Here is a 27,015-nt window from a genome sequence, read left to right on the forward strand (position 1 = left end):
TTTGGTCCGGCCATTATTGTCTACCTGCTGATATCCGTGGCCATGGACTGCCTGTACCCGGCCGCATATGTCTCCTTCTGATGAGCGTCTGTCCTCTCTGTGTGCAGTTTGTCTGTGTAACTCTTTGTAGTTGCACCTGCCCGTAGGATTACTATGTGCACGCTGCTCTCAGTGGCTGTGGGCCGTATGTTGACTTCGGGTTTTGGTGCGTGGCACTTCATCTGAGGGACTGTTAGAGTTTCTGCCCCCTTCAATAGTATTGGTGCGTGCCTGCTCCTTTGTGCGGCTCTGGGATGGTCGTCTTTTTGTGGATTTGTCAATGCGTCTGCCCATCTTCGGGTTGTGTGTGTGTGTAGTGCGCCAGGCGTCTCAGGGGAGAGGCTGCTTCTGAGCACCAGTTCCATTGAGGTTGTAAGGGCATTCTGTCCTGCACAAGTAGTTCCCTCCCTCCTGTGGGCAATGTAGTGGCTCCTGCAATGTTGTCTTTACCCAGAGCTGTGAGTTCTCTACTTGCTTTTTGCTATTGCTTCAATACGACATCATTCATTAGCGCGTCAACTTGTTACACTAGTCGGTTGTGTACATCTGTGTACCTGTTACAAACAGGTATGTGTAATGCACGTATCTGCCAGTTAAACTCGCCACCATCTAAGGTTCATTTCCCAGAAGCAGCTAAGGCGCATGTTATCACAGAGGCACATTAAACAGAGCGCTGTAACATCTATATCTGGAGCGCTTAGAAATAGCCGATGTGCGGTTTGAAGTGCTGGATACAGTTCTTATTTAACGAAGGACTTGCAATCTGAGTATCACTGTACTAGAGGAACCCATCTCAACAGAAACAAGCATTAAAAATGCTATAGGTCTCGCCTTTTATTAAGTTAAAGCCATCTGCTTTGCTATACAATGCCATTAGCAAAGCAAATGGCTTTAACTTAACCAAAGGCGAGACCGTTGCATTTTCAATGCTTGTTTATAGACACCCCTCCATTTTAGGTCTCGCCTAGGCAGCGCTTGCACTGTCTCTTTGAGACGTACTTTATCCAGGATATGGGCATTAAGGTGTGCCATCTTTACAATTGGCTCATCTTCCTGTCCTTTACAAATCATGGCTTTTGATTTGTCAATAGGCTTAGTACTCCCTGCTTAGTCCTATTGTTACCTCCCATAAAGACATCGCCTCCTATATGTGTCCTTACTCTGTAGCTTTCATTTGCAGTTAGGGAGAACTATTTACTTAATGTCTTGAAGAAGCAGGCAGACATGCTGTGCTGAGCATAGCAATGGCGGCTGCTTCTTTTATATCCATCTCGTCACAGCACTGCCTCTGTAAGGCAGACTTTAGCATGGCGTTAACCCCCCCCCCAATGTATTTTAAATCATGTGTTTTTTCCAAGCAGCCTGGCACCCCACGAAATAATGGCACCCACTTCTTGTTTTTATTTTTAGTGCGTCATGCGCACTTTGTTTCATTTTCCTTTGTTTCAAAATGGCGACAGCTGCCACACACACCACTCGCTGGACGCTGCCCTTGAGCGATGGTGTTCGCTTCTCATTTTTATTTTCTGCGTACCTTTCACCTTTTTATTTTTGTTTCACAATTGCGGCGCCCGCCTCACACTCCATTTGCGGGAATCTGCCCTTGAGCAATGGCAGCTGCATGCAATACGGTCTACTCAGTCACACTTCCTAAACTTCTCTTCATGCTCTTTGATTGCTGGCAACAGGGCATATTTGTCAACATAGGTTAACAAGACAACAGTGCGGTGCATAAAAAGTGTAGTTCGTGCAATGTGCAGTGCAATAACAAGAAGTGTCCTATAGCATGTAAGGACGCGAGCAGGGGTTTTGGGTCAGTGGCAGCCAGCGAGCAAGGTGCTTTGGCAGATACCTCTATTACACTATTGCTTAGCTCAGCGGGTTGCGCACTGCGGGGGACATCTGCAGGCCACCGGGCCAAATTCAGGGAACCTCTCTTGTCTCTTAGAAGGCCTTGATAACGTAAGCTCCATAATTCTGGGTTATGATTCATGTGTGTGTACAGAGCTTGGAAGTGGCTGACGTGCCGCTGTGTATACCCACACGTGACACGCCACAACTAGTGGCAACTGATTTTCCAATTTTTAGTTTCTGGGTAACAGTTGCTTTCAGATCTGTTGCCAGCCAGCTCAAAAAAACATCCGTCACTGCATAATCTGCTCACAGCGATAGCCTTCATAAAAATTAATTTGTGCATCAACTGTAAAGAAGTGACCTTTATTTGTCAACACGGCAGTTCTATATTACTATGCATTTAGATGTCCAGCATTATACATAATCGACTAGTAAAATTGTGCAAGCCACAAACCGAATGATCTCTTGCCCCTCAATGTGTGCGTGCTCTCTTTCGCCAAAGGCATGGCGTTCATGTTTGTATTATTGAACTGGATGCTGTCACTTGCAGGTTACATACAGATCTTTATGGCAGGTTCATTAACCCACGGAGTTTTCTTACTAGACTTCTAACCTGCAGATGACAAAGAGATCTCTGCTGAAGGTGCATTAACCCTCTGAGTTGTCTTACTGAAAGTAAAACCCTGCACTTTCAGGTACAAGTGCATGAGCCTTCAGCGTCTTCTTCCTAGAATTCCGTCCTGGAGCCTGCAGGTTACACACACACACACATCTCTGTGGCAGGTTGGTGCACCCTCTCAGTTGTCTCTTTCAGTTTTAACCAGAGGTTTGAAGATGATATACGTATGTCTGCAACATTTGCATTAGTCTTCTGAGTTGTCATACTGCATTTCTAACCTGTGGCCTACAGGCTACATACAGTTCTCTTTGACTGGTGCCTACTGACCTGGTTTATTCGAGTTAGAACCTGTGACCTACAGAATTCAAATCTTTGCGGCAGGTTCATTAAGCTTATATGCTTCCTTACTATAATTATTGTTTGTACCATGCAGCTGGCCCTCAGATCTCTGCTGCAGGTACATTGACCACCTGAGAAGTCTCCCTGTCATGTGAGCTAGCCACCTGCAATTCACAAACAATCTGTATCTCGCGCGTTAACACACGGACCTCCCTTACTAGATATGCAACCTTTCGCCTTCGGTTGAGAATATTCTGTGCAGCAGGTTCGTTGGCCAACAGACTTATCTTTTTAGGTGAGATTTGTTCACCCTTGGCAATACAGATCCCTTCGTAAGTTTTTTTTTTATTTTTTTTTTTATCACTTGTCTCTCTCAAATTCGCAATTGTGTTTATCGAAACAGAGGTGTACATTGCTCGTGATTTTTTTGGTTGAAAATCCAGCCATGGCTTGTATGTTGCTCATGTGAATAAGGTTCAGTTATTCTTTCAATAATAATGTGCATGAGTCCTTAGAATATTTTTCTGTTCCTATGCGGCTTTCCAGGCTGTTCAGTCACTCAAAACACAGTAATGAAAGCTTTTCTGTTTTACTTGATTTTAACGGGTGGAAACAGAGTTAATTCCCAGTCGATGTGTATGTTAAAATATAAAAAAGAATTTTAAATATGTATTTTTTTATTATTATTCTCAATGCTTGCTTTGAAAGTTGGCTTGTGGGGGAGTGAAAGAAAGCATGGTGTTTTTCTAAAGAAGCTTAAACAGGTTCTCACATCCACGTGTCTTTATATTAAAATGTAACAAATAGAGTCCGTCTGCGATGTTATATACGCACACACAAATGTATGTCTCTCAATTTCCCTTTTTAGGTCGATCTGGTGTTAGCAGCGCGAAGCGCTGCATCCAGCGAAAGACCTTGAGTTGTTCTCTTGCTGGGAATGTTGGACAGGGGGTGGGCACGCGCAAGCCCTCGGCGATTTCACCTCGTGGACGCGCTTCTGCTGGCGGGCTTGCATCACGTGTGCAGATTCTGCTCGTCGCCGTCGCTCTGCTAGAGGCAATAGCTGTTGGCGCGCTTCCGCATATGTGCTAGGCTATAGTACATGTTAATTACTTTCTTGCCTGCTATCGGCAGTGCCTATGGAGCCCCCCAGCCCCTCTGACCTTACCGGGCTGCTCTCCGGGGGACTCCCTCTGTGACGGCAGCACTTCTCCTGCGGGGCATCCCTGGACTCCTCGGAGCCCGCACTGCCGTTGGCGACCTCGGCCACCTTCCTTCATTCACCCGGCCCCCTCTTGCAATCCAGGGCTCTCCTCCATTTGGCCGCCACGCGGGGCTCTCCGTCAAGCATGGGAGCCCCGCAGCATAGCTCACGCCGACCTCTTCCGTCTTTTTTTTTTTTGTGCGTGCGCACACAACCAACTCCCGGCCGAGTTGCGCGTGACGACATGGGGCTGCAGTGCTGAGTGCGGTGGAACAGGTAATACGGCTATGTTATTAGTGGTGGGAACGCAGGGTGCGGGGAGGGGGGTACATGGAGGTCCGGGTGGGAGAATTAAACATTTTTTTTTTACATTTTATGCTGGTTAAAAAGGTGGACAGGACCAATCAATAATTGGAAACGTCTGTTCGTGAATTGACAAATAATGTTCTCGAACATCGCTTATTTAAGTGGCCATCGAGTCAATGACATCAGAGTCAGTCATCAAAGCCACGCAGACATCATCAAAAGCTCATTCTACAATGTCTGTTGATAATTGTTGATAAATACGTGTTTGGATGTATTGGAGTCCCTCTTCGTGTCTATTACGTTTGGACGGAGTCTTCCAGTGTGCGCCGCGCTATCTGGGAAAGTATGACATCACTCGAGACTGGTGGGGAAGGAGGGACACACATTGTCCCTGTAGTGCCTTCGCAGATTGACCTCATATTTCTACAATGAAAGCATGGCCTGCTCTCGGGACCCTGCAGTGACATCAGTCAGAGGGAGTTCAGCTTTCTTTAGCGATATTACAGTATCGTGTTAGTTTCTTGGAGTGATAGCACAGTTAGTTATTCCTTGAGCGATGCCATCATGTGACCTCAGTTTTGTGAGCGATCTGATGTCCGCTTTAGGGAGTGATGTCAGATGATCTTGGACCTTGAAAAGCTAAGTCACGTTTTAATTTAAAAACTCCACCCCAGAAAAACAATTTAAGACGTCACCGAGTAAAATACACAGTTGCAATTTAATTGTTAAGGAAAAGGGATAAAACTATGCAGGACGTGGCTTCAAAAGTGGAAACCAGACCATGCAGGTCATTAATGTTTATTTTCCTGAGAAAGTGGGGGTGGAAACTGCACCCGAGCAACGGTAGAACACTGCCTTCGAATTTTGTCCAGTTTCGTGTAGCCTGAACTCGACCCGAAGGTACTTGAGCGCTTTAGGTGACCACCAGTTACATTAAACAAGGACACATTTTTTTCTATTATTGGGCATGGTACATTTAAGTGATTTGGCCAGAATCACAGGATGTTGAGCCCCCGCCTAGAAAAGAACCTACTTCCCGAGTTCCAAAGTGGGCATCTCTGGCCTTTAACCGACATCCTCTCCCCTTTTATGGATGGAAACTGTAGGTCATGGACCCCTTTATTATATTCTTTAGTCAGAGAGGTGAAATTACATTAAATGGCGCTGGCCGCAACCCTCAGATATATTTCCCCTCAACATTCCATGGAGAACTCCACTGTAAAGGTGCGGAGGGGGGAAATGTGAATGAAGATAAAACATAATAAAATATACAAGGAACAGTAATACATGCAAGTTATAATCTATATTGAATAACAGTCACAGATGCAACCCATCCTTCCCCTTACAGTAGAATTATCCTTCACAAATCTTCCAGGAGGGGGTTCTTCACCTCAATGCTGACTGTCTGCTATGGCGCTTTCCTCAGTAATAGGATGTGGAGAGTTGGACTCTTGTCCGACCCCTTCGTCCCTACTTAGGCGTGCTTGGAGACTTTGTTTTTTGCCAGTATTACTCCTGGCTGTACTGGGTACAATATCCGGATAAAATTATGAGTATCCAACACCACCCCCATATTTCTCCTCTCCCATATCTGAGTGCTTCATTCCTACCTAACATTTGGCTTGCTCCAGCATCTACCATCTGGCGTAATGACACTTAATTTATCCAATTTTCTGATTTTTAGAGATTTAAAGAATTTAGAATTGCCTTTTTACTGGTAGCTTGATGCGCACATGAGTATCTCTTACACGCAGATCATGACACATAAGATTATTTGCAGCATTGTACATCTGCTTAGCCACACATTGCTTCCTCTCCACCCTTTTTCTAATGTTATGTTATGTTATCAATTGGTAAAGCGCAACAGCTGCCCCAGCAAAGAGGCGTCCCGGCGCTGAGAACCACATAGAGCTCTAACAGAGGAGAGAGGAGACCTGCTAAGAGACCTAGGGAGAGGGGAAAAGGTGGGTTTTAATGGCTTTCCGGAAGACAGACACATTTTCTAGTGAGCGAATGTTCAGTGGGGGAGAGTTCCATAGTTTAGCTCCCAGCACCTTAAAGGAGCGTCCACCAGTGCGGGCAAGCTTTATCCGGGGTACCGTCAGTAGGTGTTGACCTAGTGAGCGGAGGTTGCGTTGTGGCACATATGGCGTTAGGAGTGGGCAGAGTAGATCTGGGCGTCCAGTTTTAAGGATTTTAAATGTCAAGATGAGTGTTTTGAACTGAATTCGTGCTTCGATAGGTAGCCAATGCAGTTTTCGAATTGTAGCTCTGGCCGAACACCTGCGGGGGAGGCCAACCAAGGCTCTTGCGGCGGTGTTCTGCACGCGCTGCAGTCGTGCTTTCTCCGCTTTGTTGGCACCCAGTAGTAGGACATTGGCGTAGTCCAGGCGGGAGAGAATTGTGGCTTGGACGATTAGTTGACGAACCTTGGATTCGAAGAATCCGAGTATTGGATTGAGGCTCCTTAGCAGGCCCACACAGCTGGCTGCCACTGTAATTCACAATTTCACCATCACATTAGCCTTGGGAGCATCTCTTGAGTAACCACCATGGACACACATCAGAGGATGGAATTCTGCTCCTTGATAACTTAAAGGGACTAATTCTCGTGGTAGAATGAAGACGTGCAACCTTTCCCTGATTAAATTATAAACAGGCAATGCATTTTGCAAGTCCATGTGGGCATTATCCTTGAGGTAACGGTTGACCTGTTCTACAAGACCGTTGGTTTGTGGGTCATACACTGCAGTTCAGATAGGTTTAATACTGGGGCGTGGCTTGAGCAGTGTTTTAGGCTGGCTCCCACGAACATCCTCTGCCATCCTTAACCAATAGCAAACATCATTGCATCCTTCACCACACATTGCAGCGGGGAGATGCTCGGGACCCTGATCAGCATACTGGGTGGAAGGGGACGTGCTTTCGAGCAAGATGGCAGCTTCCAGGCAATGCAATAGGTCTCGCATTTGCGAGAGTTTGAGCTGTTGGCATTGTAAATGACAATGTCTTTTATTTATGCGTTTGATAACCTGCAAGGTGTGCGTAAACAAGCACTTTGTACTTCTAGCTCTTGCTTATGAGAAGCAAAGCTGGCAGTCTCTTTTACTGACAGCCTTGCTTCTTGTAAGCAAGGACTATACGTACAAAGTGCGTGTTTATGCACCACTTGCAGGTTTTCAAAACAAATGAATAAAAGGCATTGTCATTTACAATGCCAATAGCTCCAAATATAGCAAATGCGAGACCTATTGCATTGCAAATGCTTGTTAAACCATACCAGCAAGAAGTCCGCATAAAACTTACGTTCCCACTTAGCAATGTATTTTTAACTCTAGATAAGACCCTCCCACTCTTATACCACCCAACTCTTCATAGTATTTGACTAAAAGTGCTCCCATGTCCCGTTCGTCACAGCACGCCTTGTTCCGCAGTGGGTGGGAAGCACCCTATGATGAAGCATGCCACCAAGGAAAATCTTTGTGGGTGAGGGTTATTTTAAGAAAACTTTGTTTTCAAACTATAAAGAGGAATGGAAAGATAGTCCAAACAGCGCACGTGGACTCTATTTGTTTGTTACAGTAAGCACAAGAGGCCTAGTCCTCTGTTTTCTGACCTCTGTCTCCCCTCAATGGGATTTGTATTAAAATGCTAATGTTTTGCTAGGAATTGTTTTCATTATGTTAAGGACAGCTACTTATTGTGCCTCAACCCATCAAACATATGACATGAGTTCAAATGTAATTGGCTAAATATAGAAGGGAATATAAAAAGACATCCTGGAAAACAAGAAACACTATTTTTATTGATGGTTTACCCCAGTAGCAACTTAACAAAACATTTTGTTCGTTTTTTTTTTCAGTCTTGGGCTTGTCCCCTTTATTTCATTATAAAGTCCCAGATGGCAATGGTAAAACCCCATGAATTGTATAAGCTACACCCACATGCAAATGGGATACGTGGGAGTTCTAAATCCTGTGTCTTTTTCAATGTAGTCAGCTCTTCGAAGCTCCCAGACTGATTTTATTGATCTGTTAAATGACTGGGGCTTAGTCATTCAACAGATCGATAACAAGCCTTGCAAATGCAAAAGGTCTCGCGTTTGTTGGAGTTATTGGTATTATAAATCCCAGTGTTTTTTTACCTAGCCTAGTTGCAACAGGGTGCAGCATCATATGTGGCCAAAAGATTGGATCTCTTTTGGCCACGTATGGTACCGCACCCTGCGACATGGCTAGGTAAAAGAATATTGCCATTTAAAATGCCAATAGCTCCAACTTCGCAGAGTGCAGTACCATGTATGATCAAAAGAGGTCCTATGGGACCTCTTTTGGCCACATATGGTACTGCACCATGGAACATTGCTAGGTGAACAGGCATTTGCAATACAGTAGGTCTTGCATTTGATAAAATTAGAGCTGTTGACTTTGAAAATGACTTTTTTACTTTTGCTTTTTTTTTTTATAGCAACAGCGCTATGCATATATCGTTTCTCGGCTGTAAAAAAAAGTTTAAAGATTGCCATTTTCAACGCCAACAGCCCTAACGTTAACACATGCAAGACCTACTGCATCATTGCAAATGCTTGTTGATTTATGCAGACAGGCTTTCTCCTTATAAGGCTGTCTTTCTTTTTAGCATATTCTCGTATTCATTCTTTTTTTGTTCAACATTAGCCTCTTTATTTATACTATGGTGACCATTGCTGTTTGTTTTTATTTACAAATAGGTGTCCCACAACGGTGTGTGTTCTAATGCTGACCTTACAAACTGATATTTAAGGTTGAAATAATTTCCACACCACGACATTTAGATTAGATTTGTATATGCCATTTGATGGACTGGGCTGTGAATAGTTTCAATGTGTTACATGTAGCTCCATTATTTTGCCCCAGTAATTTTTTTCTAATTGGATACACACGCATTTACAATTGTTGTTCTTTTGTCGTTTGTGTTTTAAATCCTGCTATTGTGTTGCATTCCTTTCTCAATTAAAGTACAATTCTTAACAAGATCTTAGCAGCCACTTAATGAGACGAGGCCGTGTGGTCACCAAACACAACCGCAATAAGTTCAGGTTTTCGACTGCTCCAAAGTAAACTGTTGCACAGTGTGTATTATTCATAGTCACAATTTAAGGCTTATGGGCTCAGTAGGTCTACCCAAAGTCTTGAAGGTGCGGGAAAAGAGGGGGCTTGCCGCATATAAGTTAGGGCTGCCCAGTAATTCCAGCAAAACCTAAAGACTTGCTTGGAGAGGGCATCTAACATTGAGACCAGCCTGGATGCTGAGATGATGCTTTTGGGTGTCTGGGGTAAATTCACCATGCCAGTATACCCGAAGCTGTGGTGGGATATGGGACTGGCAGCCAGTTGAGATGTTTCTTCAGCGTGGCGTTGTGTACAACCAAAAGCCTTAAAGGGTGGTGCTGCAACATGGAGTGTTGTGTGGCGCCAGAAAAAATAATCTATCAAAATAGAGGATGCCCAGAAATATTTGGGGGAAATGGTGCAAGTTCCATTGATGACTAACATCCCTGGAGTGTGGATATATTCCCTTGGAGAATGCGACCCGAGAGGCTAGTGTCTAATATGGCATGATGATCTAGCAATGTATTAATACCTGATGCTTGTAAAGGAAACCACAGCACGTGTCCAATTCCATGTTTTTTTTACATTTGGATTGTAAACTTAATAAAAAGGTGGTTTAAAAGAAATAAGATTCTTTCTCGTGCAAGGGCCTGTCACTGTTCTCATGTTCATGTTTTCATGCTCAACATCAGGCGTTAGTTGCTATTGATTTGCTAATAATTCCTTGTAGCGCAGAAGTGAACCAGTGTCCCTTCTATGCAAGTTGACCAAGTCTCCCATTGACACTATCGCTTGGGCTTGTACTCAGTACTATTAACTGCCATCTTGTACATGTTCTGTATGGAGATGTTTGCCCTACCTTTCCTGTACGTTCTGTTTGAGGACGCTTACTCTGCCCATGCATAGTAGGAAGCAGCTTGCTTTGCTCTGCTCTCCTATGAGGAAGGTTGCCAGGCTAGCCCTGTTTGCTGTATGAACGTGTTGATGTCTACCAGTACCTGTACATGTGGTCTGCCTGCCTTGTATGTGCGCTGTAAGAGGAAGCGTGCCCCGTCTATAGTATTCTCTGTATGAGGTAATCAATGTTCATCATCACCTGTACATGTGGCCGGTCTGTCCTGGCCGTGCTCTGTGGGAGGAAGCTGGTCTTCTGTCGTGACATGGCCTGTGTGAGGAAGCATGTCCTGCCCTTGCTCTCCTATGGGGTGCTTGCCCTGCTTTTCCTGTTGTCTGTATGAATTAATCGATGTCTGTCGTCGCCTGTACACATGGTCTGTCCATCCTTTATCTGCTCTGTATGAGGAAGCTTGCTTTGTCCATGCTGTAGGTGCCCTGTATGAGGACGCTTATCTTGCCTGTCGTATACGTGCTGCTCTGTATTGTGCCGCTTGCTCTAGCATGGTGAGTCTTGTCCAGCTTGCATGGTGAGTCTTGTCCAGCTTGTCCTGTTCTCTGTGAGTGAATCGATGCCTGACGTCACCTGTACACGTGGCTTGTCCATCGTGACTGCTCTGTGTGAGGAAGCTTGCTTTGTCCCTGCTGTAGGTGCTGTGTGTGAGGAAGCTTGCTTTGTCCATGCTGTAGGTGCCCTGTATGAGGAAGCTTGCTTTGTCCCTGCTGTAGGTGCTGTGTGAGGAAGCTTGCTTTGTCCCTGCTGTAGGTGCTGTGTGAGGAAGCTTGCTTTGTCCCTGCTGTAGGTGCTCTGTGTGAGGAAGCTTGCTTTGTCCCTGCTGTAGGTGCTGTGTGAGGAAGCTTGCTTTGTCCCTGCTGTAGGTGCTGTGTGAGGAAGCTTGCTTTGTCCCTGCTGTAGGTGCTGTGTGAGAAAGCTTGCTTTGTCCCTGCTGTAGGTGCTCTGTGTGAGGAAGCTTGCTTTGTCCATGCTGTAGGTGCCCTGTACGTGGAAGCTTGCTTTGTCCCTGCTGTAGGTGCTGTGTGAGGAAGCTTGCTTTGTCCCTGCTGTAGGTGCTGTGTGAGGAAGCTTGCTTTGTCCCTGCTGTAGGTGCTCTGTGTGAGGAAGCTTGCTTTGTCCCTGCTGTAGGTGCTTTGTGTGAGGAAGCTTGCTTTGTCCATGCTGTAGGTGCCCTGTATGAGGAAGCTTGCTTTGTCCCTGCTGTGGGTGCTGTGTGAGGAAGCTTGCTTTGTCCCTGCTGTAGGTGCCCTGTATGAGGAAGCTTGCTTTGTCCCTGCTGTAGGTGCTGTGTGAGGAAGCTTGCTTTGTCCCTGCTGTAGGTGCTCTGTGTGAGGAAGCTTGCTTTGTCCCTGCTGTAGGTGCTGTGTGAGGAAGCTTGCTTTGTCCATGCTGTAGGTGCTCTGTATGAGGAAGCTTGCTTTGTCCATGCTGTAGGTGCTCTGTGTGAGGAAGCTTGCTTTGTCCCTGCTGTAGGTGCTGTGTGAGGAAGCTTGCTTTGTCCCTGCTGTAGGTGCTCTGTGTGAGGAAGCTTGCTTTGTCCCTGCTGTAGGTGCCCTGTATGAGGAAGCTTGCTTTGTCCCTGCTGTAGGTGCTGTGTGAGGAAGCTTGCTTTGTCCCTGCTGTAGGTGCTCTGTGTGAGGAAGCTTGCTTTGTCCCTGCTGTAGGTGCTGTGTGAGGAAGCTTGCTTTGTCCATGCTGTAGGTGCTCTGTATGAGGAAGCTTGCTTTGTCCCTGCTGTAGGTGCCCTGTATGAGGAAGCTTGCTTTGTCCATGCTGTAGGTGCTCTGTGTGAGGATGCTTGCTTTGTCCATGCTGTAGGTGCCCTGTGTGAGGAAGCTTGCTTTGTCCATGCTGTAGGTGCTCTGTGTGAGGAAGCTTGCTTTGTCCCTGCTGTAGGTGCTCTGTGAGCGGAAGCTTGCTTTGTCCCTGCTGTAGGTGCTCTGTGTGAGGAAGCTTGCTTTGTCCGTGCTGTAGGTGTTCTGTGTGAGGAAGCTTGCTTTGTCCCTGCTGTAGGTTCTCTGTGTGAGGAAGCTTGCTTTGTCCGTGCTGTAGGTGTTCTGTGTGAGGAAGCTTGCTTTGTCCCTGCTGTAGGTGCTCTGTGTGAGGAAGCTTGCTTTGTCCGTGCTGTAGGTGTTCTGTGTGAGGAAGCTTGCTTTGTCCCTGCTGTAGGTGCCCTGTATGAGGAAGCTTGCTTTGTCCATGCTGTAGGTGCTCTGTGTGAGGAAGCTTGCTTTGTCCATGCTGTAGGTGCCCTGTATGAGGAAGCTTGCTTTGTCCATGCTGTAGGTGCTCTGTGTGAGGAAGCTTGCTTTGTCCGTGCTGTAGGTGTTCTGTGAGCGGAAGCTTGCTTTGTCCCTGCTGTAGGTGCCCTGTATGAGGAAGCTTGCTTTGTCCATGCTGTAGGTGCTCTGTGTGAGGAAGCTTGCTTTGTCCATGCTGTAGGTTCCCTGTATGAGGAAGCTTGCTTTGTCCCTGCTGTAGGTGCTCTGTGAGCGGAAGCTTGCTTTGTCCCTGCTGTAGGTGCTCTGTGTGAGGAAGCTTGCTTTGTCCGTGCTGTAGGTGTTCTGTATGAGGAAGCTTGCTTTGTCCCTGCTTGTAGGTGCTGTGTGAGGAAGCTTGCTTTGTCCGTGCTGTAGGTGTTCTGTGTGAGGAAGCTTGCTTTGTCCCTGCTGTAGGTGCTCTGTGTGAGGAAGCTTGCTTTGTCCGTGCTGTAGGTGTTCTGTGTGAGGAAGCTTGCTTTGTCCGTGCTGTAGGTGTTCTGTGTGAGGAAGCTTGCTTTGTCCGTGCTGTAGGTGCTCTGTGTGAGGAAGCTTGCTTTGTCCATGCTGTAGGTGCTCTGTGTGAGGAAGCTTGCTTTGTCCCTGCTGTAGGTGCTCTGTGTGAGGAAGCTTGCTTTGTCCCTGCTGTAGGTGCCCTGTATGAGGAAGCTTGCTTTGTCCCTGCTGTAGGTGCTGTGTGAGGAAGCTTGCTTTGTCCTTGCTGTAGGTGCTCTGTGTGAGGAAGCTTGCTTTGTCCCTGCTGTAGGTGCTCTGTGTGAGGAAGCTTGCTTTGTCCATGCTGTAGGTGCTCTGTGAGGAAGCTTGCTTTGTCCTTGCTGTAGGTGCTCTTTGTGAGGAAGCTTGCTTTGTCCATGCTGTAGGTGCTCTGTGTGAGGAAGCTTGCTTTGTCCTTGCTGTAGGTGCTCTGTGTGAGGAAGCTTGCTTTGTCCATGCTGTAGGTGCTCTGTGAGGAAGCTTGCTTTGTCCATGCTGTAGGTGCTCTGTGTGAGGAAGCTTGCTTTGTCCCTGCTGTAGGTGCTCTGTGTGAGGAAGCTTGCTTTGTCCCTGCTGTAGGTGCCCTGTATGAGGAAGCTTGCTTTGTCCCTGCTGTAGGTGCTGTGTGAGGAAGCTTGCTTTGTCCTTGCTGTAGGTGCTCTGTGTGAGGAAGCTTGCTTTGTCCCTGCTGTAGGTGCTCTGTGTGAGGAAGCTTGCTTTGTCCATGCTGTAGGTGCTCTGTGAGGAAGCTTGCTTTGTCCTTGCTGTAGGTGCTCTTTGTGAGGAAGCTTGCTTTGTCCATGCTGTAGGTGCTCTGTGTGAGGAAGCTTGCTTTGTCCTTGCTGTAGGTGCTCTGTGTGAGGAAGCTTGCTTTGTCCATGCTGTAGGTGCTCTGTGAGGAAGCTTGCTTTGTCCTTGCTGTAGGTGCTCTTTGTGAGGAAGCTTGCTTTGTCCATGCTGTAGGTGCTCTGTGTGAGGAAGCTTGCTTTGTCCTTGCTGTAGGTGCTCTTTGTGAGGAAGCTTGCTTTGTCCATGCTGTAGGTGCTCTGTGTGAGGAAGCTTGCTTTGTCCCTGCTGTAGGTGCTCTGTGTGAGGAAGCTTGCTTAGTCCCTGCTGTAGGTGCTCTGTGTGAGGTAGCTTGCTTTGTCCCTGCTGTAGGTGCTCTGTGAGCGGAAGCTTGTCTTGCCTGTCCTATACGTGCTGCACAGTATGGTGACACTTGTTCTCTAATGGAGAGGATTGCTCAGCTCGTCCTGTTCTCTGTGTGAGTGAATCGGTGCCTGACGTCACCTGTCTGTTCTGCTCTTCCTGCCCCAGGGTGGCCCAGGCCTACGTGAACCAGAGGAAGCTGGACCACGAGGTGAAGACGCTGCAGATTCAGGCCGCGCAGTTCGCCAAACAGACGGGCCAGTGGATTGGCATGGTGGAGAACTTCAACCAGGCGCTGAAGGTGAGTCTGCCACCCTCGCCCCGGCCCCGACAGGCTCCCTTCTTTCCAGCATCCTAGACTGGCGGCAGGCGGAATGCCGTGAAGCACCCCTTGGCCTGGTAACTTCGACGCAGCTGTGTCTGCCAGTCCTGCGGGCCTAGGATTGCATGAGCTCACCCTGGCAGGCACCACCGAGCTGCGGTGTGGGTGTGCCAGGAATGCCTCCTGCGCCCCCATGCCAAGCCTGCACTGAACCGTTTGTTCCTGCACCCTCCTACAAGTGGGAGCCGCGAGATAGTGCGGCTTTGTGAGTCACGCGGGGGTTCACCCCTCTGCACCGAGCTTTGCTGGAGCTGTGAAAGGGCCTTTGTGCCTCCCAGGAGTCCCGCCTCGCCCCTGGCAGAACAAGGCTTCGCCCAGCCCTGGAGACGTAAAGAGGCGCCGCCAGCCCCCTAGGGGGCTGTCTGAAGCACCGTTCTGCCCTTCAACTCTGGCATACCCGGCTGGTGTCTGTAGTAGTGATAAACTGAGAGGGTAAGGTAGCTCGGGCGGTTAATGTTTTGCCGCAGAGATCTGTCATTAACCTTGTAGGTCACCTCCTCGAAAGCCGGCCGGGCTGACTCAGCCTTTCTTCCTTCTGAAAGCGATCAAGTGAGTGCAGGCGATAGTGTTATCAGCGGTTCCCTCCCGGGGTTGTGTCTCCCACCGGGTTGCAAAAGCTTTAAATACCCACTCTGGAGCCCGGACCACACACAGCACCAGGGCAGGACAGGCCCAGTACTTAAAGTGACCCCGGCGGGGCCACGAGGAAGCCGCCGAGATGTGTGTGGGCCCGAAGTTATGTGAAGCAGCTGCACCTGCCGCCCTCCGTCCGAGGAATGTCAGGTCTAGGAGAGACTCTAGGCTAGACCCAGCCCTACTCACAACTACTGCCCTAAGGCCAGCTCCTGCTGAAATCACTTCTCTAAAATCCCTTCCTTGCGGCCCAATTCACATTCACTGTCCTTAGACCAGTCCCAGTGCGTATTTTTTTTTTATATTTTAGGGCAGTCCCCTGCCCAGTTTACGTTTAAAGCAAATCCTTGTGTCCGAAACCCTTCCCACATTCACTGTACTAAGGCCCGTCCCTGGACCCTTTTCACCTTCCCAAGGACAGGCCCCGTCTCCCAATCACGTCTCTAAATCTGGGTCTGGTGTTACTGCTCGGTCACTGTCCTAACATGAGATATGTGGCCATTTCCTTCTTGCAAAGCTAGTCCCTGTGACCCTGCCCACGTGCACTGTACAAAGCCTGTGTCTGGACCCTCTTCACTGCTCTAAACTCGCTCCTTGAGACCTCGCTCACATTCACTGTCCTACTGCCAGGCCCCGGAACGTCCACCTTCATGAGGGCGGCCTTTGCTGACATTTAGTGGCCTCCTGCTCCCAAGGCATTCGTAGCTCTTGCTGACTTTATTTACCTCCTCCCTCCCCAGTACCGCCCCCGTGGCTTCCCTGCTCAGTCACTGTCCTATAGGCTGCCGCTGCTTACATACTGCCTTCACATTCTCCCCACCGTAAGCCCATTCCCGTTCCTCCTCACGTTCACTGTCCCAGGTCAATCTGTGTTTTCCTCTTCACTTCTCATTCGCTATTAAAAGACCGGCCTTTACGACCCTGCTGACAGAAGCTGTGCTAGGGGCGGTCCGTGCTACCGCCCTACTCCTCACCGGTCCAGGTCTTCTTGTGGCTGGAGTGTGATCCTGTCGCACTATTTATTCTTGCTGATGTTCATTGTTTATCTGTCCCCCCCCCCCTTCCTGCTTACATTCACTGTCCTGAAGCCCGTCTCACTTTCTCTGGCCGTGGCTAGCCCAGCTCACTTTTACTGTCCTAAAGCCGGTCTCACTTTCTCTGTCCAGCGGCTAGCACAGCTCACATTCACTGTCCTGAAGCCGTCTCACTTTCTCTGTCCAGCGGCTAGCCCAACTCACAGTCACTGTCCTGAAGCCCGTCTCACTTTCTCTGTCCAGCGGCTAGCCCAGCTCACATTCACTGTCCTGAAGCCGTCTAACTTTCTCTGTCCAGCGGCTAGCCCAACTCACAGTCACTGTCCTGAAGCCCTTCTCACTTTCCCTGTCCAAGCAGCTAGCCTATCTCACATTCACTGTCCTGAAGCTCGCCGCCGTCCCTGCCCCGAGGCTAGTTCCTAATCCTGGTCACTGTCCTAAGGCTGGCCCACTGAAGCCTGGCTCTTATTGACTCTCAGCAGCTAGTCCCTCATCACATTCACTCTGCTATGACTAGTCCTCACATTCCACAAGCCTCGGAGTCCATCCGCCGTTGGAATGTGTTAGATTTCGGGGTCTCTTGTTGGCACAGGTAGGTACTTTACAAATAGGGACCCTGGCCTCCAGATAGGGACCCTGGCCTCCAGTCAGGGTAAGGGGGATACACTCTCTCTTTAGATAACCCTTGCTCACCCCTCTTAGTAGCTTGGCACGAGCAGACAGGTTTATCAAAGGTAATGTATAAAGTATTTCTACCAACACTCTCAGTAACACAGTGAAAACACCACAAATGGACACCACTCCAGTTTAGAAAAATAGTTATTTAATCTAAACTAAACAAGACCAAAACGACAAAAATCTAACATACACAGTTCAAGAATATGGTTTCAAAAGAGTTCTTAAGGTTGTGTTAAAATAATCCACAGTTGCGTCACGTTTTAGCCAAAAGTACCTTTAATGCGAAAAAAGTTCCAAGTGAAAGCTGCAGCGTTGAAAAACAAGCGATGCGTCACACCTGAGACCCTGGGGAGGCGATGCGGCAACCCGGCTGAACGCAGCGGGCATGTTGCGGTGACTCCGGTCTGTATGGGGAGGGATGCGAAACCTTGTATGGATTCCGTTACGCAGGTTTCGTAGGAAGCGTCTCGCAAAGGTACGATGCGATGATCTTCGGGACGGCGACTGTCTCAGGTGCGGCGGCGATGTGCAGCGTCAATCTTCTCCTCTCGCAGCCCCTCGATGCGATGGCTCTGCGACGACTCTCGCAGTGCCGTGATGCAGTCCGCAAGCAAGCAGTGCGTCAATCTCACTCAGTGACAAAAGGCTCTGCGACTATGGAACTTTTCCCGCACCGGAGCAATGGTTCCGCAAGCGAAGGATGCGTCAGTTCTTGAGGCGGCAACAGGCGCTGCGACGATCTCGATCTTCGTGGCAGCGGGAATTTCCTCGCATTGACGGGGATGCGCTCCGCAAACGAGCGATGCATGAAACTATGCAGAAAGACTTAGTTTATTCTTTTCCAGCTTCCCAAACAACAGGTACAACTTCCAGAGGCACCACAACTGGCCCAAGCACTTTAGGGAGGACAGAACTCTCTCAGGAGAGTTCAGGGGGAAGCTGGGGGTGAAGTCCTTTTGTTCCTTGGACTTTTTAACAGGGCGCCAACTCTACTCAAGCCCTTGGAGAGCTCTTCAAACAAGGTGACACAGCACAAAGCAAAGTCCTTCCCCTCTCCTTGACAGCAAAGCAACTGCAGGTCAGCCCACAAACACACTGCAGGACAGTCCTTCCTCTTCAGTCTTCCAGCTTTCTCCTTGGCAGAGGTTCCTTCTTGATTCCAGGATGATCTAATTTTCTGTAGTCTGGGGTCCTATACTTATACCCCTAAAAGTATTTGTTCCCTTTGTGCAGGAGGGCTCTGAGCCCGGTCTGAACTAGTTCTCGGTGTTCCTTGAGCACTTTGTTTTCATGGCTTCTCCATTCCTTTCGGAGAGAGGGGCAGGGTTGTCTGCCGCCCAGCAGGAGGTGGAGCCAGCATTGTGGAAGGCAGGCACAGCCCTATTCAGGCCCAGGTGCTACCCCTTCCCACCACTCTAGATGCAGATGGAGCTATTCAGCCCAGGGATGGCCCACTTAGCCTCTGGGAGCCACCCAGCCCCTGTCACTCACAAACCAGAAGGTCAATTCCAAACAGGCCAAGGCACACAGAAAGGTCAGACAAGAGAACAGCCACTTTCTAAAAGTGCTGTTCCCAAGCACAGGATTTAAAAACCACCTTTACTAAAAGATGTGTTATTAAATTCTGAGTTTAGGGATACCAGACCTTTATGTCCTATCTTGCTCCTATGGGAATATATGCAGGTAACCACTGTACACAGCATTCCCCATTATAGCCTATGGGCAAGATAGCCTCACAATAGTGAAAAACGAAAACTGCTGTAATTCACTACCAGAGCATGTCACTTGCACTAGTACATGCTCCACCTTTCACCTACACTGCACCCTGCCCAGGTGGGTACCTTGGGCCTTCCATAGTAGTGTGTAATGTGTACAGAAAGGGAAGGGTTAGGCCTGGTCAGTGGGGACACTGGCCAGGTTGACATGGCAGTCCACGGACAGCACACAGGCACTGCGGTGGCAGGCCTGAGACACAATTTTAGGGCTACTCATGTGGGTGGCACAATCTGTGCTGCAGGCTCACTAGTAGTATTTGAATCACCAGCCCTGGCACACTCAGTCCACTTTACTAGGGACTTCTTGGTGATAAAAAATATGCCAATCATGGATAACCAATTACACTTACAATTTACTCAGGGAGCACTTGCACTTTGACACTGATCAGCAGTGGCAAAGTGCCCAAAGCATCTAAACCAGCAAAAACGAAATGCAGCACAGCATCAAAAATACAGGAGCTAGAGGCAAAAAGACAGGTGAAACTACGCCAAAGATGCCAGGTCTAACACGTGTCCCCTCCAGCTGAAAGTGAGGAGAACTGCCCACCCTCTTGGGAGTTCTCTTCACTAAGGCGGAAGAATCTGGACAGACCATTAGCGTTGGTGTGTTCTGTACCAGGGCGGTGTTCCACCATAAAGTCCATTCCCTGTAGGGAGATGGACCACCTCAACAGTTTTGGGTTCTCACCCCTCATCTGCATTAACCATCTGAGGGGCCTGTGGTCTGTCTGAACCCAGAAGTGAGTCCGAAACAAGTAGGGCCTCCGCTTCTTCAGAGCCCAGACCACAGCAAAAGCTTCCCTTTCAATTGCACTCCTTCTCTGTTCCCTGGGAAGTAGCCTCCTACTAATGAAAGCTACAGGTTGGTCCAAGCCCTTGTCGTTGATCTGTGAGAGTACTGCTCCCACACCATGCTCTGAAGCATCTGTCTGCACTATGAACTCACTGGAGAAGTCAGGTGCCTTGAGCAAAAGCGCGGTGCACATGGAAGTCTTCAGGGCATCAAAAGCAGTTTGACAGGCATCAGTCCAATTCACTTTCCTGGGTTGCTTCCTTGAAGTCATCTCTGTCAAGGGGGCAACAATGGTGCCATATCCCTTGACAAACCTTCGGTAATACCGGGTGAGACCTAAAAAGACTCTGACATCAGTCTGGGGCTTGGGGAGGCTCCCAAGCCAGAATGGTATCAATCTTTGCCTGTAGGGGCGCCACCTGGCCGCTCCCTACCTGGTGTTTCAAATACACCACAGATCCCTACCATATCTGGCAATTACTGGGATTGATAGTGAGGCCTGCCCTTTGCAGAGCCTTCAACACTTCACAGTGGTGTTGCAAGTCTTCTTCCCACGTGGAGCTGAACACAGCAATGTCATCTAGGTTTGCGGTGCTAAATTCCTCCAGCCCGGTCAGTACCTGGGTGACCAGTCTCTGGAATGTGGCAGGGGCGTTCTTCAACCCAAAGGGCTTGACACGGAACTGGAAGTGCCCCTCCGGCATTGAGAACGCAGACCTCTCTTTGGCCTCCTCAGTTAAGGGAATCTGCCAGTACCAAGATGTTTTTTTTTTTGTTTTAACTTTTTATTACATAAAACATAAGAAACACATCAACAAACAATCAAGGCAATATGGCAATGGTACATCCAGTAGGCCTGTGCTCAAGGAGGACGGGAGATACATGACAACAGGAGACAAAATTCGTCGAATACAGATAGGGGGGGGCGTGGGGGGGCAAAGGCAGAATTGCATATAAACAGTACAATGTACCACAGCATAGCAGGAATGCAGGTCAGGGCGTTTGAGAAGGACTAGAAATTTCTGCGAGTGGGGGCGTACAGATATCTCCCCGATATGAGTTCCACTGGTTCCAAATCTTTCCCCATTTTCTGGGTCTGCCTCTAGCTATATACACTGTCTTTTCTATGAACATGCACCAGTCCATATTCTCTTTCCAAGCAGTCACTGTAGGCGGCCTCGGGGACCCCCACAATTGTGCAATATCTCATTTGGCAACCACATTGGCAAGAGTCACCCACCGAAGCTGCGACACGTCATAATCATTCGGACCCCATACATTCAACAGACATTGCCGGGCTTCTGGCATCATCACAACACCTGTTACTTCACTCATCACATCATGTATACGATTCCAAAAACGCACCACCTCAGGGCATTCCCATATTATATGAAGATAGGTGCCAAGGAGACCACAACCACGCCTACACAAGCCATCCGTGGAGTAGCCCATATGGATCAGACTGGGGCCGGTGACATAGATTATGTGGAGGATCTTGAGTTGGACCAGACGGAGGCGGGCCGGAATCGCAACCTCTCTGGGAGAGGAGATCGCGGATTGCCAGTCCTCATCATCTAGTTCAATACCATCAGCAATCCAGGCTTCACGAAGGCGATCAAGCAAACTCGATCGGTCATTAATCATCTTTTTATAAAGCAATGAGATGGTACTATCCGGCACATGACCATCTAATACACGATCTTCCATGGGGGAGGATTCCGGAATATCACTACCCACAGGAAACACAGAATTCAAGGCATGGCGTACTTGAACATAACGAAAAAATTCCCTGTCACCCAGCTTATATTCCGCTTGTAAGTCCGAAAAAGTATTTCCACACCCAGTCCTGAGGCGGAAAGCCGGGAGCTGGTGGTACGAGTTTTCTTTGCATTTCTACATTTATCTACAATCTACATTTATCTTAATCTTTGTGTGGTGTCACTTACTCTGTTGTTTTAAATCGCCACTGTCAGGAACAAAACCTCTTCCAGCGCACAGCCGACTTGAACGCTGTTGCGCTCTTCATCCACTTGAGCGGCCGCCATCAGCCCAGGCGTGCGCGCTGACCACGCCCCCTTTAGGCCACGCCCCCGACCTGCCTAGAAAAGCGCTGAGATCTAGCGCCTTCCATAATTTCCACACCCAGTCCTGAGGCGGAAAGCCGGGAGCTGGTGGTACGAGTTTCCTTTGCATTTCTACATTTATCTACAATTTTTAATCTTTGTGTGGTGTCACTTACTCTGTTGTTTTAAATCGCCACTGTCAGGAACAAAACCTCTTCCAGCGCACAGCCGACTTGAACGCTGTCGCGCTCTTCATCCACTTGAGCGGCCGCCATCAGCCCAGGCGTGCGCGCTGACCACGCCCCCTTTAGGCCACGCCCCCCGACCTGCCTAGAAAAGCGCTGAGATCTAGCGCCTTCCATAATTTCCACACCCAGTCCTGAGGCGGAAAGCCGGGAGCTGGTGGTACGAGTTTCCTTTGCATTTCTACATTTATCTACAATTTTTAATCTTTGTGTGGTGTCACTTACTCTGTTGTTTTAAATCGCCACTGTCAGGAACAAAACCTCTTCCAGCGCACAGCCGACTTGAACGCTGTCGCGCTCTTCATCCACTTGAGCGGCCGCCATCAGCCCAGGCGTGCGCGCTGACCACGCCCCCTTTAGGCCACGCCCTCCCGACCTGCCTAGAAAAGCGCTGAGATCTAGCGCCTTCCATCATTTCCACACCCAGTCCTGAGGCGGAAAGCCGGGAGCTGGTGGTACGAGTTTTCTTTGCATTTCTACATATATCTACAATTTTTAATCTTTGTGTGGTGTCACTTACTCTGTTGTTTTAAATCGCCACTGTCAGGAACAAAACCTCTTCCAGCGCACAGCCAACTTGAACGCTGTCGCGCTCTTCATCCACTTGAGCGGCCGCCATCAGCCCAGGCGTGCGCGCTGACCATGCCCCCTTTAGGCCACGCCCCCCTCAGTTAGACATGTGCATGCACAGGAAGCGCAGCGGACGAGCGCAGCGGGAGCGCCTAAGGCAAGCCCGTCTGCGCCCGTCCGCGCCAAGACCGCGACAGGCGCAGGAAACTCTGCCCAACACACCACGTATATCCGGTATCTTCCCAGCGACCTCCACCTGCTACGCGGTAAGAACAACTGCCCCTGCAAACTGGATATGTCAAACTTCACCGGCTCGTTCCGCTGTAAACTCTGCCATTGGTCTCCCATCACAACCCCAGTCCATTCACCCCCCACCTCTTCCCTCCCCAGGGCTAGCCTGCCACACTTTAAAGGAGGGCTGATCAATGCCCGCTCCATGTGTAAGCATAGCCAAGACATAAGAGACCTCATCCTCGATTCAGACCTCGACTGCCTCTTGATAACCGAAACCTGGCTAACAGAAGATAGTAATCCGGACTTAGCTATTGCCCTCCCCCAGGGATTTTCCATCTTTAGACAAGACAGACCGAAAGGGAGAGGCGGAGGAGTTGCATTAATACTGAAAAACAGTTTTACCTGTCATACTTTTAACTTAGACCCCTTAAAAGACACCGAAGGTCTTGGTTTCTCAATCAAACTCAACGAATCCTTGTCCTTCTCAGGTGGACTTATTTATCGCCCACCCGGCAATTCCTCCAGGTTCCTAGATACACTGAGCGACACTCTGGGTCATCTCTTACTTAGATACCCTCATTTCACTCTACTTGGGGATTTTAACCTTCACCTTGAGTCCAAATCCGACCAACAGGCTAACAACTTTCTACAGACCCTAGAAATATTCAACCTTCAGCAGAGTGTTACCTTGCCCACTCACGCACTTGGACATACACTCGACGGGGTATGCTCCAACTTTCCCTCTCTCACTACCCTACCCCCTGTCCCTCAAATATGGACGGATCATAGTCTGATCTCGTTCCACATTAAAACTTTACGCTCACAAACTTCCAGTAAATCCAACTTGCACTTTGACAATTCCGTCAACTGGAAAAAGATGCAAGAAGCTTTCGTACTTAACCCTATCTCTCAATCTCAGGTCCCCACTTTTACTGGAGACGTTAAATACGACGCACATCTTTTCCACAGATGGATCTCTCAGGAAATCAGAGCACGGGACCCTCCAAATCGCCCCAGAAGAACAGACAAAAAACCCAAAATTAATGCCCCCTGGTTTACATCCGACGTAGCCACATCCCATCTATCTTGTAGAAAAGCCGAACGTAAGTGGCGCAGAACTTACAACAATGCTGACCGACTATCATATATTCAACTAAGGAAAAGTTACCACTCCAACATAAAATCAGCTAAAAAAATCTTTTACATCAACGCTATTAAAGATTCCAATCAGAAACAAAAAACACTATTCTCAATAGTGAAATCGTTCACCCAGCCCAAAGCATTACAATCTGAAATACCCCCATCCCAAGACCTATGTAACAAAATAGCTGACCATTTTGAGGAAAAAATCAACGCCATTCAAAAAAACTTTCCCCCTCCTCAAGTAACCCAAATCTCAAGCGATTTGCCGCAAAAAGTAACCCCAGGGGGAAGTCTGAAAAGTTTCTCTCCGGTTAGCTTAGACCAAACCAGAGAAGTTATCTTGGCGTGCAAATCTGGGTCGCCCTCCGACCCCTGTCCCCCCAAAATTCTCCACCAACTCATCGATGTGGTGAATCCTATAATTAACAACATTGTTAATTCTTCTCTTTGCACGGGTTCTGTCCCTCGCCTGTGGAAACAGGGAATAGTTAAACCCCTGATGAAGAAAGCCAACAAACCCCCGTCCGACCTCACCAATCTTCGGCCTATCTCGCTCCTCCCAGCCTTGGGAAAAATTACAGAACAAATGGTATACAGAGAACTCAAAAAATATCTTGAAGCGCACAATATACTCCATCCGCAACAATCTGGTTTTCGTCCTAATCATTCTACCGAAACGGCACTGATCGAACTTACTGACTCGATAAAAATGCTTCAAGACCAGAAGAAGAACGTCGTCCTCATTCTTCTAGACCTCACCGCGGCGTTCAACACTATCTCTCATGCCATCCTAATTAGCAGACTGGTAGATATAGGTATCTCCGATGTGGCCCTATCTTGGATAAAATCCTTTCTAACCGACAGATCCCAAACTATCGCTCTTGGTCCCTTCCACTCCAAAGAGAAGAGAGTTTCCTCTGGGGTTCCCCAGGGCTCTATCCTGAGCCCCCTCCTCTTTAACGTATACCTTATCCCTCTCATATCCCTGATTGAGTCATTCGGCATACTTGTAACATCGTATGCCGATGACACACAACTCATCGTACCCTTAGAGGAAAACTCAACCAAGGCAGAGCTAAACCTCAAAAACTGCCTGAAAGCTGTCTTCCAATGGATGGACATAAACCATCTTAAATGCAACTCCAGCAAAACGGAGATCCTCCCCATGGGAAAAAATACCATCTTCTGCCCAGCCCTTTGGTGGCCAGAAAACTCTGCTGCCCCCCCCAGACCGTAACTACTGCAAGGAACCTCGGTGTCCTGTTTGACACCGATTTATCCTTTGACCATCACGTCAGGACTGTAGCGGGCCGATGCTTCGGAATTATAAAATCCCTTAAAAAATTCTTCGACTTTTTACCATTAGATTCTAGGAAAACGGTAACAGTGGCCCTAATAATTTCACCCTTGGACTATTGTAATGGTCTCCTTGCTGGAGCTAAAAAGGCCACACTTAACAAGCTCCAAAGTGTTCTTCACACCGCAGCCCGACTTGTCCTAAAGCTGCCCAGGAAATCATCTATCTCCGCAGCTTTAAGATCCCTACACTGGCTCCCACTTCACAAGAGAATATTCTTCAAGATGCTGATTGTCGCCTTCCGGGCTTTCAATAACTCCGGCCCATTATACCTTACCAAACGCTTCCCCCACTACAACCCGACCAGATCTCTTCGTTCCTCCCATGACAATCTCATCCTTCCGGCCAGGTCCAACATGAAGACAAAAGGTGGCAAAACCCTACACCACTTGGCCACAAAAGCCTGGAACCTCATGCCCAAAAATCTGAGATTCCAAACCCATGAAAAACAATTCAGAAAATTGCTAAAAACCTGGATCTTCAACCTTATGGACGATTACACCAAGGCCGCCATATAATCCCCTCACCCACTAAGAAATGATCTGATCCTCTACCTGGAATGTCAGCGCCACGATGCTCTTTCCGGAGCGACCGTTGCGCTCTACAAATACCCTCACAAATTCACAAATTCACCCCTCCTTTAACCCAGAGATCACACACTTTACTAATACTGATCGTGTCCCATTTATCAAACCCCTTTGTCTTCCATAGACAACCCAATTTTGCGGAGGCATAAAGCGGAGTTGCGCCGGTCAGTCTATCGCTCCAGCCCATAGCCGCAGTCGCGCTATGCCATACACGCACGGCTATAGCGGTAGGTCCCGAAAGTTGTGAACGGGAGGATCCCGAGTAAAGCGCCCTGTAGTAGTCACCACCCGGGAGCAGCCACCTATCCATTTCAAAAGCTGGAGTCAGTGCCGGACCATACATCCCATGGTTAATGGCAGCAAGTTGGGAAGCCCAATAATACCTACGAATATCAGGGAGTGTTATGCCGCCATCATACCAGGGAAGTGTTAATTTTGGAAGAGCGATGCGCGAACGTCCGTCCCATATCAATTGCCTCTGCAACGATTCTACCTCCCGAAAATATTTAGTTCGGATCACATCAAAACTGTTCTGAAGTGCATATAGAAATCGCGGCAAGGACATCATTTTAAAAAGGGCCGCACGCCCCAAGGGAGACAACGGTAATCTACGCCAGCGCAATACATCCGAGTGCAACCTCTGGAGTGGGGGGAGTAGATTGCGTTCGTAGCGAACCGTCGGGTCCAGCGAGATAAACACACCCAAGTATTTAAAACCAGACTGCGACAACTGGATGGGGCATCCCCGCGGTAAACGAGGGACGCCACCCGCGAGCACGTAGATATAGGATTTTGACCAGTTAATAACAAGGCCAGAGTTCTTCCCGAAGGAGTTAAGCACGTCGAACAATGCGTTAAGCGATTTTTGGGGAGATGTGAGGTGCAATAAAATATCATCCGCGTATAAGGAGATACTATCTTCAAATTCCGGAGTCCAACGTATGCCCTTTATTGAAGGTTCCCACCGTAGCCAAGCGGCGAGTTACTCCAACGCAAGAGCAAAGAGAAGCGGGGATAACGGACAACCCTGCCGCGTGCCCCTCCCAAGAGCAAAAGGCATGGAGACCCGACCATTAACCACTACCTGCGCCAGTGGCGTTTCATACAGGAGTTTGACCCAACCAATAAAGCCAGTGCCGAATCAAACTTGGCGAGTGCGGCCCAGAGATACGACCATTCAATTGTATCAAAGGCCATCGTGGCGTCCAAGGACGCCAAGATGGCCGGTTCACGCAACGTCGGGGCCCTCGCAAGAACA

At 48.5% G+C, this 27,015-nt stretch overlaps 1 protein-coding gene across 2 annotated transcripts in view; it reads left to right on the plus strand.

Moving 5' to 3' along the window:
• Window positions 1-27,015, plus strand: part of BLOC1S1 (biogenesis of lysosomal organelles complex 1 subunit 1) — a 167,323-nt gene that overhangs the window by 86,585 nt on the left and 53,723 nt on the right. For both annotated transcript variants that reach the window (XM_078689178.1, XM_078689179.1), the window contains one exon: window positions 14,432-14,564. In XM_078689178.1, the coding sequence (XP_078545304.1) occupies window positions 14,432-14,564 (133 nt within the window). The remainder of the gene's footprint in view (window positions 1-14,431; window positions 14,565-27,015) is intronic.

The sequence above is a fragment of the Lissotriton helveticus genome, chromosome 1_1 (genome assembly GCF_964261635.1).
Source record: "Lissotriton helveticus chromosome 1_1, aLisHel1.1, whole genome shotgun sequence".
Lineage (NCBI taxonomy): Eukaryota > Metazoa > Chordata > Amphibia > Caudata > Salamandridae > Lissotriton > Lissotriton helveticus.